A 15,674-nucleotide genomic window follows, 5' to 3' on the forward strand; every position below is an offset into this window, starting at 1 on the left:
TCAGTTTCGTTCAGTGAGGTAAGGACTCGCCGAGCGTGGGCTAAAGGAATGTTCGTAGATGGTACTAGAGAGGGGATCTTATATATGGAAAATTACTCCATTGCCAATGTAAACAATCAATAGGATGTGTTGTGATGGTTTTAAGCTATTCGTATTTCCAGCTTGATGTGAAGTGATTAATGGAGTTAGTTACTGTGCTCAGTTTTCCTGAGGGGCGAATAAATGTGAGATACAAAACAAAACTATGCCAGCAGGCATTTTGTGCTGTGCTCATATTCAGCAAAGGCACAGTTTTCTCCTATAGAATATAAAGGCAGCCCTTCATGATAGATAAAAGAAATCCTTTCCTGGAAAGGAGGAGTCAGATTTCTATTAGTGAGTTGGTATTCTATGAGAGCTGCTAGCTCTTGGAGTCCTGGACAGTACAAAATACCCTGTCCTTGAGCTTTCTCTGTCTTCAGTTGTCTGGTTTTAAGATTGCTGTGACCTTCGGTTTTAGTAATTTCCAGGTTTTGTTCAGACAATATACCCACTTTTCCCCTGTCCGCTGAAGTGATGTGGATGTTGAGTCTGTTCTGTCATCCAGAAAAGAGTAATTTCCTTTCTAAAAATCTACAAGTTGAAGTTACACCAAGGATTTTCCAAATCCTAATAGTTATTTAGTAAAACCAGAAACCAGCGACTGGATCTTACAGTCCAAAATGGGCTTGTACACCTATGATCGCACATGCAGGTTAACCCAAGCGTCATGGGCTGCTTTTGTATTCATGCCAGTCTTAGCAAGTTCTTATTTGTTAAGTTTTCCTACCGGTTCTTGTGTAGCAGTGTGCCTGTTACTTTCTCTCTCCTCCTTCATTTTTGTATTAGACCTCCAGTTTAACACTAGTAACCTGTTCAGTTGCTCACGGACAGCTTGTTCGATGATAGTTTTCCAAAAGAGCTGCAATGCCACAGGAATGACTTCACTGTCAGAGAAATGCCTTGATTTAAGTATTTTTCGTAACATATCTTGCTGGCAAATGTGCTCTGCCCTCGGCAGGCAACTATCGTATCAGGTAGGCCACTGGTGGGACAACCACTGAAATAAGAACTGCTTTGGAAAAGCGTGATGGTATAAACAGTCTTTGAAACACCATCTAAGGCATAGCTTGCCTAAGACTTACCTCAGCAAGACTTTCAAGCGTGTACCTGAGGGCATGCTGCTGAGCTTTCCCAGTTTCTTCAGCAGGACAGACCAGGTGCCTTCTTACTGTCTCGGTGCAGTGAGTCTGCGTGCCTGTTGAGTCAGGGCCTATGATGTGCCCTACAGATCGGAGCTCATACCTTCAGTTTGATGTAGAAATGGGCTAGCTAAGGTCGATGTTCCACTGGTTTCTCATAACCTGACTGTGAGAGAGCAGGAATATATGATTCTACCAAAGAAAAAGCCATAAAAATGAAACGCCTCGATTGCCAGTCCAACTGTGTAGGGTAAGAGAGGCAAGGCTGGATAAAAACTGCTCAGGCTGCAAACAGAAATGAGTAAGTCTAACAAAACGGCATGCTGAGCGGATGACACTACTAGCTTGTCCTTCTCAGATACAGTCAGAAAGGTAACACAGCCCTGAGGACTGTTCTGCTGAATGCTGCCAACTTTGCAGCAAGTTAACCTGACTTCTTCACGGCTCTTTCTTACCTCGGTGCACTACATTCACCAAATGTGTACTTGAACTGTCTTTGTCCTGAGGAAGCTAGGATTGAGATGGGTTGCACAAATCCCTTCAAATATTTGCTCTAGATGGTTTCATAAGTAATGTTTAATTCAGCTGGATAGCATATTGCTGTATCAGTACCCATATTTAATTAATGCCTTTAATTGATTTTATCTACCTAGGTAATCATATAGATTAATATTTTTCTAAAAATCATAGTGGACCATTTTTTAAGTTTCGTAGAGCACGCATTCCTCTGAGAGCAAAAATATGCACTAGACATCAGATAATTTTTCAATGTTATTATTGCAAGTAGTCATTAACCTAAAATTACAGTCGGTTAAAATACCTCAATAGCTGATCTGTGCAAGATGTGTGAATTTAAATTAAGCATTTTCCCATGGATCTGAGAGACACAGCAACAGACTCAAAACTTGTAAGCTTCTTTTATAAATTTCTAACTATTTAATTGCTTATGAAATATGAATTAAATTTCCATTTCAGCTTTTTCCCTTAGGCTCCTGATGTAAATTTGAAAGTCTAACAAATCACCCGTAATGGAGATTTTGCTATTGAGATCAAACCTTACAAACAGTTGTGATCAGAAGCACAGATAAAGCAGCACAATTTAGGTGTTGCATGAATTGCCTGTGATCTCATACCCTTCAGACAGGGCTGTACTGCTGGCAAGTAGTGAGAAACCTGTGCAGTAGGGCTTTGCCCATACCTGTTATTAAATAAAAATCTGGGTATTTCAGATACCTGGGGTCTTACTCTGAGATTCCCTTTGAAGAATATATGCTTCCATAAAACGTAGCCCCAAAATTATAACCTGTAATAAAAAGAAAGTTCTCTGCAGATGACTTACACCTAAAAAATGTGACTGCTGTCAAACGTGCAACAGAGTTAAATCACAACCCCATCCCTTAAGTGAGTAAATAATCAGTTTCTTTAATTTCTAAGCTCCTGTTGAAACAAAAGTCAAGAGAAGATAGCCATAAGCAAAGTAGTTTTTAAAAATATTCTAGGACCTGTGGGTCTGAAGAACCACAGAAGTAAGAAAATATTTAGGTACATAAAAGTTGTAAGTGCAGGGTGGTCAGTAATTGCCTTCCACAGTGCTCAGCTCATATAAATCAGGAAAGTCCAACCTGACTGAGTGGAGGGGTAATAAGACTTCAGATGATCATTCTCAGGTTCTGCTCCCCTCCCTGCCCCCACCATTGCGGTACTTGCCACCATCCCTCTACAGCAACACTCTGCGTTCATGCCCCTTACCGTTTGCAAAGCTCCATTTTTTGACTCACAAGCTAAGGTGAGCTAATGTGGAATGGCACTTCCTATAGGTCTGTACAGCGGAATTTGTATGTATTTTGTTTGCTAACAGACCACTCACTAACACCAGGAAAAAAGCAACATTGTCTTAGAATTAGAAGATATAAATGGGACCACCATCTGTAGTATGCAGAATTATCGTCCGCTCCAGCTTTGATAAGGTCTTGACTGTAATTGAGTGTCCTGTTTGGGATCTGAAAATTAAAGGAGGATGTTGACCTACTGAACAGAGTCCAGAGGAAAACAAGCCTTGTTTCACATCACTGCAGAGAAGGAGAAAATAAAGCAATCTTGTTTCTCTGTGGATAGCAGCAGACGTAAGTCTCTCAAGGGTGATGTAGTTTAGACCCAAGGAAACTATCTGACGCACTGGAAGGGATCACTTTATAATAGACTGTGGAGTTTCCATCAGTGGACATTTTAAAAAGCAAGACAGATAAACGTCTGATAGAAATGGGCTCGATGCAGTTGATCCTGCCTTAGGACAAGAATACAGTCTAGATGACTTCACAGTCCTCTGTTTCATATGCTTTTGTAGTTCGCATGAGGTTGGATCCAGCTCCAGTGCCTGAAGGAAGAGGAAGGGGAAAAGGAGTAAGTGGAAAGGGGATGTTCCGTTTAAAAATTGTGCTATCTGTGCTAGAAGAGCATGTAGGGTTTTTAAGTTTTCTCTTAGGCACTGTATCACATTTTTACATTTACTTTTCAAGGCCTCTTTAAGAAGCAGTTAACATGAAGCGCTCCTATACTTTGTGACGGTGAGGAAAAAAATTACCTCATTTAAAGAGAATTTGTGTCTTGTTCCACTGCTAATTACTTTTCATTCTTGCCAGGAAATGCACACAAATCTGTCAAGAAAATATATCTCCCTCCTTTATCTATTTTTTAGTCTTGCGGAATGGTAGTCTTACAGCACTTTCATAGCAGCTTCAACCATACTTCAGATCAAAGCCATGTTATACATGCTGTGATAGCACAAACAAAAGCCTCTGTTGATAACAAATTATTAGAAGTTTCCCAGAGTCCTGCTGGTACAGCAACTGTTGATAAAAATAAAAATCATTCTACGATGAATTATTTTGGATTTGCAGATAGTTTTTTCAGTAGCTGAAATGCCCATTGACTCCCTAAAAGTCATGCTGAAATGGAGGAAGTATGAGAGGTTCAGCAAGAAGTTACTTTGGAGGAAGGTGGGAGAAAAGAAGGCAAAGACCTTAAACACAGCAGCCGCTGGCAAGTTTAAAGTGACAGCTTATCCCCAAAAAAGGCACTGGCAGGGAGAAAGCCTTCAGCTTGGTTAGTGGGACTTTAGGTGTGGCTTTCTGCTTTGCTGTACTGTACAGAGGGAGGAAAACAAGGGAGGAGGAGGAACTGGTGTAAAGGAAGGGATGAATACTGTGTGTGGGTATCTGAGCTTGCCGTGGCATGAGGCCGAGATGTTTTCACAGCAGCCCAGCGATGCACCACCCGCATCTACAGCCAGAACTGTGCTAATGCTGCAGCAGCTGGCATATCTCACTTCTCTCAAGAGCCGCCCAGGATAGCTACCGAACTTACTTGTGAGTGTTTTCATTCTGATTAAAGCACTGCTGATATACCAGTAAAGTCAAGAAAACTGCAGAGAGCAGGAAAAAAAGCCCCAAATCCTTCACTCCTGTTTTGAGACAACCTTGCCTGTTCTTGCTTCCCTTTTCACAGCGGCAGTTAAGGCAGGACCTCAGCAGCTTTCTGAAGGCAGCGCTAACCAGTGCTGTGCCCTAGTATTCTATGAAATACTGACCAAGTTCTTGCAGCCCAATCTGAACGTGGTCTTGGCCTGTCTTGAGCAGGAGGTTGGACTAGAGACTTCCTAAAGTCTCCTTCAATTTGAATGTAATTCAGAAACACCGGAAAAGTATTCAATGGCTGGCACGCACAAGGATACAGCACATGCAGCATTACTAGTACCAAGCTATTATAAAATTACAGAGCACTCAATGCTGTCATTTTGTCAGCCAACGTACAATAAAACCAGTATTTTGAACGCTAAGTGACATAAGCTGTAGCAGTAAAAGCACAGTTTTGACTGTGACTGTGTCTGCACACACATTTTGTGCCAGCATTAGTGTCAGTCAGATGTCACACAACTGACTCACACAATTTACTTGCATAGGTCTGCATTCCTGATGTGAGATAGAAGCAAGAAAAAATAAAAACCTTACAGAAATAAAAACCTAATCATACTAAAAACCTACAAAGAAGTATCTGAATCTTTTTCTACCAAATAACTAAATTCACAAAACTACCTGCGAGGACTTGTTCTCGGAACACCTGAAAAACCTTTTCCTAACAGTTTTACTTGTATTTTCTGCTTTTGAATGACCATCTCATGGCTATGTAACTGTAAGAACGCTGCCTGCAAGCTCTTCCAGAAGGACCCTTAGTCATACTTTCTTAACAGACTGCATTGTAGCTTATCCTGAGCACTTCCGAGATCAGGCTTTACCGGGTGAACCACTGCCCGGCCAAAACCATGCTGGCTAGGGATTACAGTGCCAGTGGTGCTTATACCCTCTGGAAGTCTTGGAAGACGTGACACCAATTGCTTGGTTGAGGCTCCATCCCTGAAGCAAAACTAAGCCTAATCTTGTACTCAAAGCCTAACAACTAGAGAACAGGGTAACAAAAAACTAAAAGACTCAAATTACACCACAAAAGGTGGGCTAAATACCACAGATTTCCAGCTGGGAAGCAGAAGTGAAAAGGGCTGTTTATTACTGAAGAATAAGGTGGCTTCCGAGAAGATCATTAAAATGTCAAAAGGGGGACAACTCCAATACTGTAAGTACCAAACAGTAGGTAAGTGATCTCTCTAATGTGGAAAAAAAAAATCCCCAAAAAACAACACTAAAACCATCCTAGGAAGAAAGCCTGCCTAATATGTGTGGACAAACTTTTATTTTTTTTCCTTCTCATCACGTCACGTCACCTCCACAGGTAACTTTGTACAAGGACTCTGATGGAGAAGACTTTGGGTTCAGTGTCTCAGATGGTTTATTAGAAAAAGGAGTGTACGTTAAAAACATTCGACCAGCTGGCCCTGGCGATCTGGGAGGTTTAAAACCATACGATAGACTTCTACAGGTAATGTTTCTGGCACCACATAGGCTTAGCATGAAGGCACGTAACACCCAGACTACTTTGTAAAGAGATTTGTAACCACTCTAGAGGGTGTTTGGATATCTGTCTACACAGACATGATTGTAGAAAAACTGCATGAAGTGTTTTCTTCACTTATTTGGAACAGCCTTATTATTTATATTGCTTATTATAATTGAAATTATGAGCAGTACTGTTCTGTATTTCTGCTGGGAAAAGATATTTTTAGGGGGATGGGGAAGGACAAATGATCATAATTTCTCTGCGCCACAGGCCCTGTACTTTGCTTGGAGCCTCAGTAAGAGAAGGCAGCACTTCACGGTGACTTGGGCTTTTATGCAGTGGCACTAAGGCTAGGTTTTTCTGTGCAGTCATATTTATATAAACAAATTCTTTCAAAATGTGAGGTATTTCAGAACTCCGAAGGAGATATACAAATGCTCACTGGAAAGCTGGAACTTCCCAAGGCATTTACAGACAGATTTGTAATTTTTGCTGTTCTTGATACAGATTTGAGAATTGTTGCTGTGCTTAATCCAAGTTGTTGACTGATGTCAATTAGCCCAATAAAATAATTTACAAAAATTTAGATACATATTAATTAAAACCAGAGAAGACCTGAACTGAAATTTTAGATGTGATCTATTGCATTTAAATTAATGAACATCATGAAACACAGAAAAACTATGTGCTTTTAAATGTCATTTGTAGAGTGGGCATTGTGACAGCTGCCAATAGCTATCACCAGTGTAAATACGCTACATGCTGTTAAACAGTGAGTAAAAAACTTAACTGGTGTTTTCACCCCAGACACCATGGTTAAATAGTCTTGTATCGGGCGATTCTCTACCTGGAATATTTAAATGAGGTTCCATAGTCTCAAGGATGAATCTTTCTCTTGTGATCTCATTTCTTTCTCCTAAATGTTCAGGTAAACCACGTTCGCACCAGAGACTTTGACTGCTGTCTAGTTGTGCCTCTCATCGCAGAATCAGGCAATAAGCTGGAACTGGTTATTAGCAGAAACCCCCTGGCATCTCAGAAAGTAAGCTCAGAACAGACTTCAGTAAGCGGGGAGTGGAGTGATCAGAATAATGCCTTCCTTCACCAGAGTGGACACGCTAACATTAATACAGAGACACGGGAACCTACAAATACATTATAGCAGAAATTCATTTTAGTGGGACGTTCAGTAACTAAAGACAATTATGGTGCTAAATCCCCTTAAGATTTCTCTGAGATTGATGCTCAGATGCTCTATAGCACTAAAAAGCACAGGAGGTCAGTCTGTCTGTCTGTCTCAAGGCTTGTATTAATTCATCATCACTTTTGAAAAAGTTTTAATTCTTCATTAAGTAAAGTCATTCCATTCTAAACAATCTAACATTAGCAACAGTATGAAAAATCATTAAGGGCCTTTTTTCCCCTAGGTAGGAAATTGGGGAAGATGTGTTACACGTGATTTAAATGTTGTCTCCCTCAGGCAGCTGCTGTTTGAGGGAAAAGCATGAAGTTAACCTCTGCCAAGAGGCTGGTGGCCGGCTTGTGTGGTTGAGAACAATGCTGTCGGTATGCTGCGCCAGGTTTTCTTGTTAAAGGGCTAGACCTGTGATTCTGGGGACCTGCATTCTGCTGGCAAGAAGGGTGCATTCTTCAGACAAAGCATAGTTTAGATGGAATGCTGGTATGTGGTGAACATTACTCCCCCACTTCAGTAAATTTCGTTAAAACATATGTTACTCCCTATGCAATGAAGTTATTTAATGGTACGTCTTGCCAACCAATGAGGATTTTTAAGCAGAGACTTTTTTAGCGGGATAAAAACCTCTGAAAGAGGATTACCAACAAAAGTAAAACTGAAATGAGCTCAGACAAATTAGAAAGAAAGGTTTTAGAGGAAAATGGCTTTTTTTAAACTATGTCAGTGGAAGACTGATACAAAAGCTCTTTAATGATGCATAAACCTGTAAACTTGTACTATCACATGTCGTCAGCTTTTTAAACAGTTTCTTGAAGGGCAAAAGTCCCATTTAATATGTTTTGTTTTCCCCCTGCAACACGTTTTTAGAATTCAAAATTGTAAATATATTTTACAAACACATCACACAAATTCTCTCCTCTCCCCTCAAGCAATAAAATACTGCCATTTGCTTTATACACTCACCAGCAGCTGCTTTGGTTTATTCCGGTATTCAAGTTGTTATTGGTAATTATTGTTATTGGTGAATATAAAGATACTGGATTTGTACATTTGTAGAGTCTCCATACCTAAGCAATCACCTTACAGAGTTGTTTCTGGTCAATTTAAACTGTTTAACTGTTTCCCTGTTGCCATTTCCAATACATGAACAAGCTCACCTGCCCTGCACATGCAAGAATCTCTGATTTCTATTTCAGCACTGCCAGAAAAGCTCAGAATGACATTCAATGCTGAATCATGTAAAAAAAAAGTTCATGAGTCACTTAAATATGTATTTTTATTTGTAACAAATAAGTATTAAACTGTAAAGTATTTTTGTACAAATTTAATACTTTAATAGCATGATATTTATCGTCTATGTTATGGTTTTTTGAAATTCAAACTGTTGCAAATATTTGTATGGAAAAACTGTATAAAATGAAATAAACAGTGAGATTTAAAGACATTAAAAATCTTCTACTTTGTATTTTTTCCGTATTCTGTACACAGCTTTAGCAAAAAAATACAGTGTTTATATTTGTAGTACACTTTTACCTGCCATATTGTAGCGGTGCATCTTGGCTGCTCTACAGTCTCAGGAATCCTCATTAGGCCTTGGCCTCTGTGTAAGAATGTCCTGGGTCTGGCCGAGACAGGGTTAATGGTCTTCCCAGTAGCTCATACAGTGTTTTGAATTTAGTATGAGGATAACGTTGACAATAGTTGTTGCTAAGTCGTGCTTACCCAGTTCAGGGCTTTTCAAGTTTCCCATGCTCTGCCAGCGAGCAGCTGCCCAAGAAGCCAGGAGGGAGCAGAGCTAGGACAGTGGACCCACACTAGCTAAAGGGATATTCCATACCATAAAACATCACGCTTAGTATGACATGAGCCACTGATCACTGCTCAGGGACTCGCTGGGCTTCACTCAGTAACTGTATTGTGCAGCACTTGGGCTTTGGTGTTTTTTTCTTTTTTTTTTTTTCCCCATTCGGTTTAATTCCTCTTTGTCACAATTGTTGTTGTTGTTATTATTTTAATTATATTTTACTTCAGTTCAATTATTAACTTGTTCTTAACCCATGAGTTTTACCTTTTTCCGATTCTCCTTCCTATCCTACCAGGAACTGGGGGGTGCAGAGAAGGAATGAGTGAGCCCCTACACAGCCCTCAGTCACCAGCTGGCTTTAAACCACAACAGACAAGTTGGGCAGTTAAGCATCCCTGCACCATACCAGCAACTCTTGCATGGCTGAGGTGGAGAACAGCATTGACTGTACCAGAAACATTCTTTATCCAAATCATAACACCCTCTGACAGCCCTGAAGCATTCCTTACCTGAATCTGAGTGGTACAGTACCACCATCACTGGAATTTTGAAAATTCCAGTGATTACTGACTGATTGTGGGTAGGACAGAAATTTATTGTTGACTAAAGCAAACCATCTCCAACCCTATAAAAAGGAGTGCTAAGTGAGGCTCTTTGCAGCCTGCTGCAGTCCAGGAGAGCTCAAAACAGCATCTCCCCTCTGAGTGGGACACCACTTAGAGCTTGCGAACAGAAAGATTTTGAAGTCAGGAGGACCGCTGCTGAAAGCTGACGATGGAGCCTGGTACCCCGGCTCCTTAAGGCTCAACCCTTTGCCTGTGGAGACAGGCAAAAGCATTCAGCACTGATATTCCACTGAGCGTCAGGGAAACTTTTAACAGGTACACCTTTATACATTTATTTATATATATATATATACACACACACACACCCCCCCCTATTCCTTTGTGTCTGTCTTCATGCATGCGTGAATTGATTTAAATACCTCATAGCAAGTATAGAATGAATGTTACCACCTCAGATCCATAATCAAATTACTGTCATGATTGCAATAAACCCTATTGATCTACTTTGTAAATGATAAATTAGCCAACAATTAAGTGCTGCTAAAATCTTGCGATCAAACTTAAAACTGTCAATGAAACTTAGACATCCTTTAGATATAAACTGCTGTCCAAGTCTGAGACAAAGATTGGATCTAGCTGCACCTAAGCTGTATTAAGAGTTCAGAAAGCAAGGGGGTCCACTCTGACCCTCGTGACTCAACAGGAAGGTCTCCCTTACCCTTTCACATCCTTGGTCTGTGTAAATCATTCCAGCTTAATTTTAATTTGATTCTTCTTTGTGTGGTTTGTCTATGCAATAAGTAATAAAGTGAACCTTTCCACTGAACTTTGTGAAGTTGCAATCCCACAAATTCATACTAAAACTCTCTCACCAATACCTTTGATGGTGATTCCTTAAGCAACCTAAACCACTCACTCATGACACATATGTGTTAAAAAAAATAGTTAGAAGCAAGCTGTCCAAATTTTAGTACAATTTGTCTCATGTTTGATTAATCTCAAAAATTACAATGCCACAGGTCACAGTACACCAAAAAAAATTAAAAGTAGAATGTTATTTGAACTCTGGCTTGGAATTTTGCTTTTCTTACCAAGATCATTACCAGCATACAACTATTAGCTAAACCAGCAATGGCAAGTCTACATCTCTTTCACATATGAAGTGGGGAAAATTTTGTGTCACTGATTGCCACTCTCTTGTTCTATTTATTACAAGATGAAAGTCCATAATCTCTCAAAGCTTCACACCCATAAATCTGCCACATTAGAAAAATCTAATGTCCCCTTTGAGAACTATTTTTTAACTCAAGCAAATTGCAGTTTTGGCACAGCAGTAAAAGCCTCTCATCAATTCTGTAGCCATTAGGAGACTGATAAATCTTGGTATGGATAACTAGAGCCTTTAAAATCAGAATTCCCATGCATTTTTAAGGGAACATATGGATTCTGTAAGACCTGCAAGTTCATTCTTCACCAAAACAAAAGAATGATGTGATTTTTTGATGACACCCCGAAGAATCTCCTACTAAAAACAGATCACTGAAAATATAAAAGGTTCACTTTAAAACAAGCTGCTTCTTCATAGAACAAGCAAATACAGGAGAACCTTTGAAAATCATCTGCATACCCAGCTTCTCTGTTCCAAAAATCCTGAACGAAACGGATTCAAGAAAGGTTCATAATGACAGTTAATTGCCTGTTAACTTTTGAAAAGCTTCCTAGGAGTTGGTTGTCCCAAAGTTAGATTCTTAAGCCTGAAAGACCCAAGTGGGGAATCTTGTACTGTTGTCTGTCAAAACAAAACAAAAATGTTATCAGAGTTTGAACCAGAACTAAAATACAGTAACATCATGTTACATCTTCTTTCCCCATGACAGAGCTCAGAAATTAGATGTAATGAAAAATGCATCTGTTAAACATGTTTGACTGTATAAAGATCAACTGCAGCAATTGAATTTTACATAAATCTTTCACAGCAGGTCAGCTCCTAAAAACTGACTTCTGTACACAAAGAATAAGCTAATATAGGCTAAGCCAGCTGATCGATCACACCAATGAGTAACAAGACAAATTTACTGCTACTGACATTGTAACTTATTTTTCCCTATTAGTCCGGGAAAACATCTGCCAAACGTGACTGCTTCACCAGTTACTGGTCATCTTGAAAATTATTAAATAAATACTAATAAATGAATCATAACAGTATCCAGGTGACTTACGGTGGTGAAAGTGAGCACAAAAGTTTAAAAGAAACTTCCTCCACAAGGAGATACTCACAGAGGGTATTTTCACAGCATCCTCAGAATTCTCTGCAAGAGTTTGTTGCCTTTTACATGGACTTTGCTGCAAACTGCCCATCTGGTCTTCTTTATTGATAACTGCTGACCCTTCCTGTTTAATCAACTCACTCAGAGGTTCAGATGGGTCAAGAGCAACTTGAGTTACAGAAACAGACTGAGTCTCAAGCTCTTGACTTTGCCAGCTCTTTGAGAGGGGAGAGGAAGTTTGTTTGGGACAGTTGCTTGTTCCTGCCATTGCCTCTCTCAAAAATCTCTGTAAGCGAGTTTTTCTGGGCATGCTCTTGTTAGTGACTGCTCTCCTGAGGTGCAGCTCTTCAGATACAACATAGACACGGCAGCGTCCTCTGGTCACAGCTGTGTACACATGCTGCCAGTGCTGACGGCCAGGATTGCCAACCACATAGACAACAGTTTTTTCCTCAGAACCCTGAAACATATTTAAGAACACCTTATCAAAGTAAGATCTCAAAAAAAGTAGTTTACCAAAAAAAAGAAGAAAAAAAGACAAGAACAAAGAAGTTAGAGAGAACTGGGGACACTCAAGAATATTTTCTGTTCTGCACTCAAGGAATTTTAGTTCCAAGAGAGCTTCTGACTTTCACATGAAAATACAGTGCATTAGCAAGATAAAGCTATGTGAAAGTTCGATCAGCTCATAGCTTCTTTATTTTTACCTGAAATGTGTGAATAGTTCTGGCCCATGCATGTTTTATGTGACATAGCTTCCTCAGTGCCTTATACTTCACAGTGAATGTGGAGCCACATGTGCTGCTGATGGTCAATAAGCGCTGTTTATCAATTTCTACATCCTAAAGAAATAGCACAAGAACACTCAGCAGTAAGCTTGTGTCAGCAGTTTGATCAATGTCTGTATGTCTGTGGGTGCCTGTAGTCTAGCTTTCCTTGTAATTACAATAGCTGCAATGTCAACAAAGCAAAATAGTTTCAACACACACTGAACCCAGAAGTCTTTCACTGACCACCTTCAAGAAAAGTAATGTTGTAAAGGGCTAACCCTAACCCCTTCTGTTTAGTAAAAAAAGTGCTGAAAGGCAGTTTAAAATCCCCAGAAAACTTATGATTATCCTAGGGCACAGCGAAATACATCAGTGAGGCTGTGAGGCCATTTAGCAATTTGTTGCCACAAATAGAGAAGAGCCTACTCTGTCCCACCAACCCTGTACAGTCCCCCTTTTCGGATGCACAAATACTGATAACTTCCACTGGACCCTCTGCTGAGTCAACTCAATTCACTGAACCCAGAAAAAAAAAAGTAAGTTTCTTGTGGCTGTATTTTTTGGTCAGCTTACTTTTGTTCCAGAGGAGTGCTCAAGCTGTAACACTAGCTTCATTCTTTACTTAAGACTGTTTCTACCTATATCCAAAACATTATCCATTTCAATTACAATACATTTGAGTATTTACAGAATACTTAACACTGGACACTAGCAGACGAACTGAAACATATTTTACAAAAATGCCCAGAGATTATTTTTTTTTAATTTGCTACCGTGAGTCTGCTTCTTTCTTGCCTTTCACATGACAGTTCAGCAGAAGAACTAAGTATATATGATGGACTAAAATTATGAAGTGTGAATTGTTTTGTTCTGGGAATTCACAAGGGCTGAATCAGTTACCACTGCAGGTTTTTGTGCAAGTTCTTGCAGCAAGGACTTACCCCTGTTATGAAAAATATATCTCCATTGCATAGTCGTTTGTCCTCCTCAGCAGTCTCTGTAGTGAAGGTGATTTCTCCACTTCTGCATTCATGGTGATTAGGATCCTCTCTGAAACCACCGTCTGGCAACAGATCCTTGAGATATGTATTTCGTGTGCAGGAAATCTTGTCATCAATTTGAAATAAAAGTCGGTTGTTATGATCTCTACGTCAGAGAAAGAGGGAGAAATGTATTTACAAAGCATGCATTTGCCATCTCTCAGTATTTCTTCTGTTGCCCCTCTCTGTACTTGGGCCAGATTAAAAACCTTAATAAGGTTCAAAACAGTTAAGAGAATTCACATTTAAACAAAAGTTTCTTGAACTTTTGTAAAACCCTTTAGTAAAAAACAGTAGCATGTAGTAGCATTAAAATCCTGCTTCCCTGCTTCCAAAAATATTTCAGAATCTATTCAGAAATAATACAGTGGCAAAAAATAATTAACCTTGAGGGGGTTTTTCCAAGTTGCTTTTATGCCAACTTTAAGTACTAAACAGCAAATCAAAATCTTGGAATTCACATAATGACAATTTAAATGAACAGCAAACAGTTTAATATTATATAATTTATTTCTAACATAAATAATCAGATCTAGATTAAACATTACAAGTTTTACAATCTTATTTTAGGTCATTGGCCTGACTCACTCTTTCAAAAACAAAATGAGATTGTTCACAGGAAAAATTTCAAAACACTGGCTTACCTGCTTAGATGATTTGAATAGTGTTGGCAACAAAGTTCATTTATTAGATTGCAGTCTTGCCTAAATCATACAAAACAAGAACACAAACGAAATCATGAGCTATAAAACATACAACTACATGCAATGTAGTGACATTAGCATTAATTTATAAATAATGTGAAAAGCCCATTTTAGCTATGATGATCTTCCACCAATAGTTAAAAACAATCACTGATAGGAAGTAAGAGCAGTAAAGGAACAGTTTTATCTAAATACCATAGAAAGTGAGGCAAATATGTTTATGATGCATGCCTAGATTAGCTGGATTTGTTTTTAAGGTAAAGAAGAAAACCAAAGAAAAACTAAAGCCTGGATATATTATCTTCTGTCTGTGGATGTATTTGCTTTTTAAAGACCTGGAATTTTAACTTTTAAATGCAAATTAAGTACCTATAAATAAATTCTAGAAAAATCTTATACAGAATTCTTTAACAACAATACTGTATCTGAATGCAGACTGGAGAGAAAAAAAAACATTATTTCAGAGTTACTCAGCATTCACAGCAAACAGGTAAAGTAGCCAAAATTTACATATCACTTATTTGCACACTAGTAACCTGTAAACAGTGGGCGTTAATTGCTGAGAAAAGGCTCTTCACAAATAAAAGTGGAAGAGTTTTTTCTTAAGTACCCTTTTGTGCAGAAGTTTAAGTTTATGGACTACTGGTGCCACTGGACGTTACATTTATCCCTTCAGTGTTTCTGTGAGGCCATCCATATTATTCATGCTCCTGTGATGTTTCACATTATCAGTGACCACTAACCTTTCCAATCTTTTTCCAAAGTGTGTTAGAGCCCTACACCCCAGTCCTTCTTAAATGAAGAGTACTGTACTTCCAAATCTCCAAACTGTAGGCATTCACCAGTGCCCAGCAGGAGCACATCAGATTACATGACTAAAGCTGGCCCTTGTCACACGGTCAAAATGCAAGTGTCTTCTGTCATTTGGTCAATCTTTACTTGTGACAGAAGCATGTAGAGATGCTAGCTTATCACACACCCTGGAATTCACTTCTGCCAGGATGGGATACGTTTGAGTATGAACATTTCTTGGTATTTTGCGGGTTCCTTCTGCAGTCAAGCCCTCACCTTTTGCTTCTGAAGGACCACTGCACTGTTAGCAAGCACCAGAGCGCAGGCTCTCATCTCAGAGCATCTACTACAAAACCTGACCACTTA

At 39.3% G+C, this 15,674-nt stretch overlaps 2 protein-coding genes across 18 annotated transcripts in view; one reads left to right on the plus strand and one right to left on the minus strand.

Moving 5' to 3' along the window:
- GRIP1 (glutamate receptor interacting protein 1) overlaps positions 1-10,677 on the plus strand; it is a 330,769-nt gene extending 320,092 nt beyond the window's left edge. For all 11 annotated transcript variants that reach the window (XM_037389516.1, XM_037389521.1, XM_037389520.1 and 8 more), the window contains 2 exons: positions 6,003-6,149; positions 7,096-10,677. In XM_037389516.1, the coding sequence (XP_037245413.1) occupies positions 6,003-6,149; positions 7,096-7,329 (381 nt within the window). In that variant the 3' untranslated portion in view covers positions 7,330-10,677. The remainder of the gene's footprint in view (positions 1-6,002; positions 6,150-7,095) is intronic.
- The window catches only part of HELB (DNA helicase B), a 68,288-nt gene continuing 60,702 nt past the window's right edge, over positions 8,089-15,674 (minus strand). For 5 of the 7 annotated variants that reach the window (XM_037389527.1, XM_037389526.1, XM_037389525.1 and 2 more), the window contains 5 exons: positions 14,457-14,516; positions 13,714-13,918; positions 12,710-12,844; positions 12,013-12,462; positions 9,327-11,524 (listed from right to left, as the gene is read on the minus strand). In XM_037389527.1, coding sequence (XP_037245424.1) covers positions 11,435-11,524; positions 12,013-12,462; positions 12,710-12,844; positions 13,714-13,918; positions 14,457-14,516 — 940 coding nt within the window. In that variant the 3' untranslated portion in view covers positions 9,327-11,434. Of the gene's footprint in view, positions 8,595-8,898; positions 11,525-12,012; positions 12,463-12,709; positions 12,845-13,713; positions 13,919-14,456; positions 14,517-15,674 lie in introns of those variants that run through there. The other 2 variants (XR_005104525.1, XR_005104526.1) reach the window with 2 other exon arrangements.

The sequence above is a fragment of the Falco rusticolus genome, chromosome 5, assembly GCF_015220075.1.
Source record: "Falco rusticolus isolate bFalRus1 chromosome 5, bFalRus1.pri, whole genome shotgun sequence".
In the NCBI taxonomy this organism is placed as follows: Eukaryota; Metazoa; Chordata; class Aves; order Falconiformes; family Falconidae; genus Falco; species Falco rusticolus.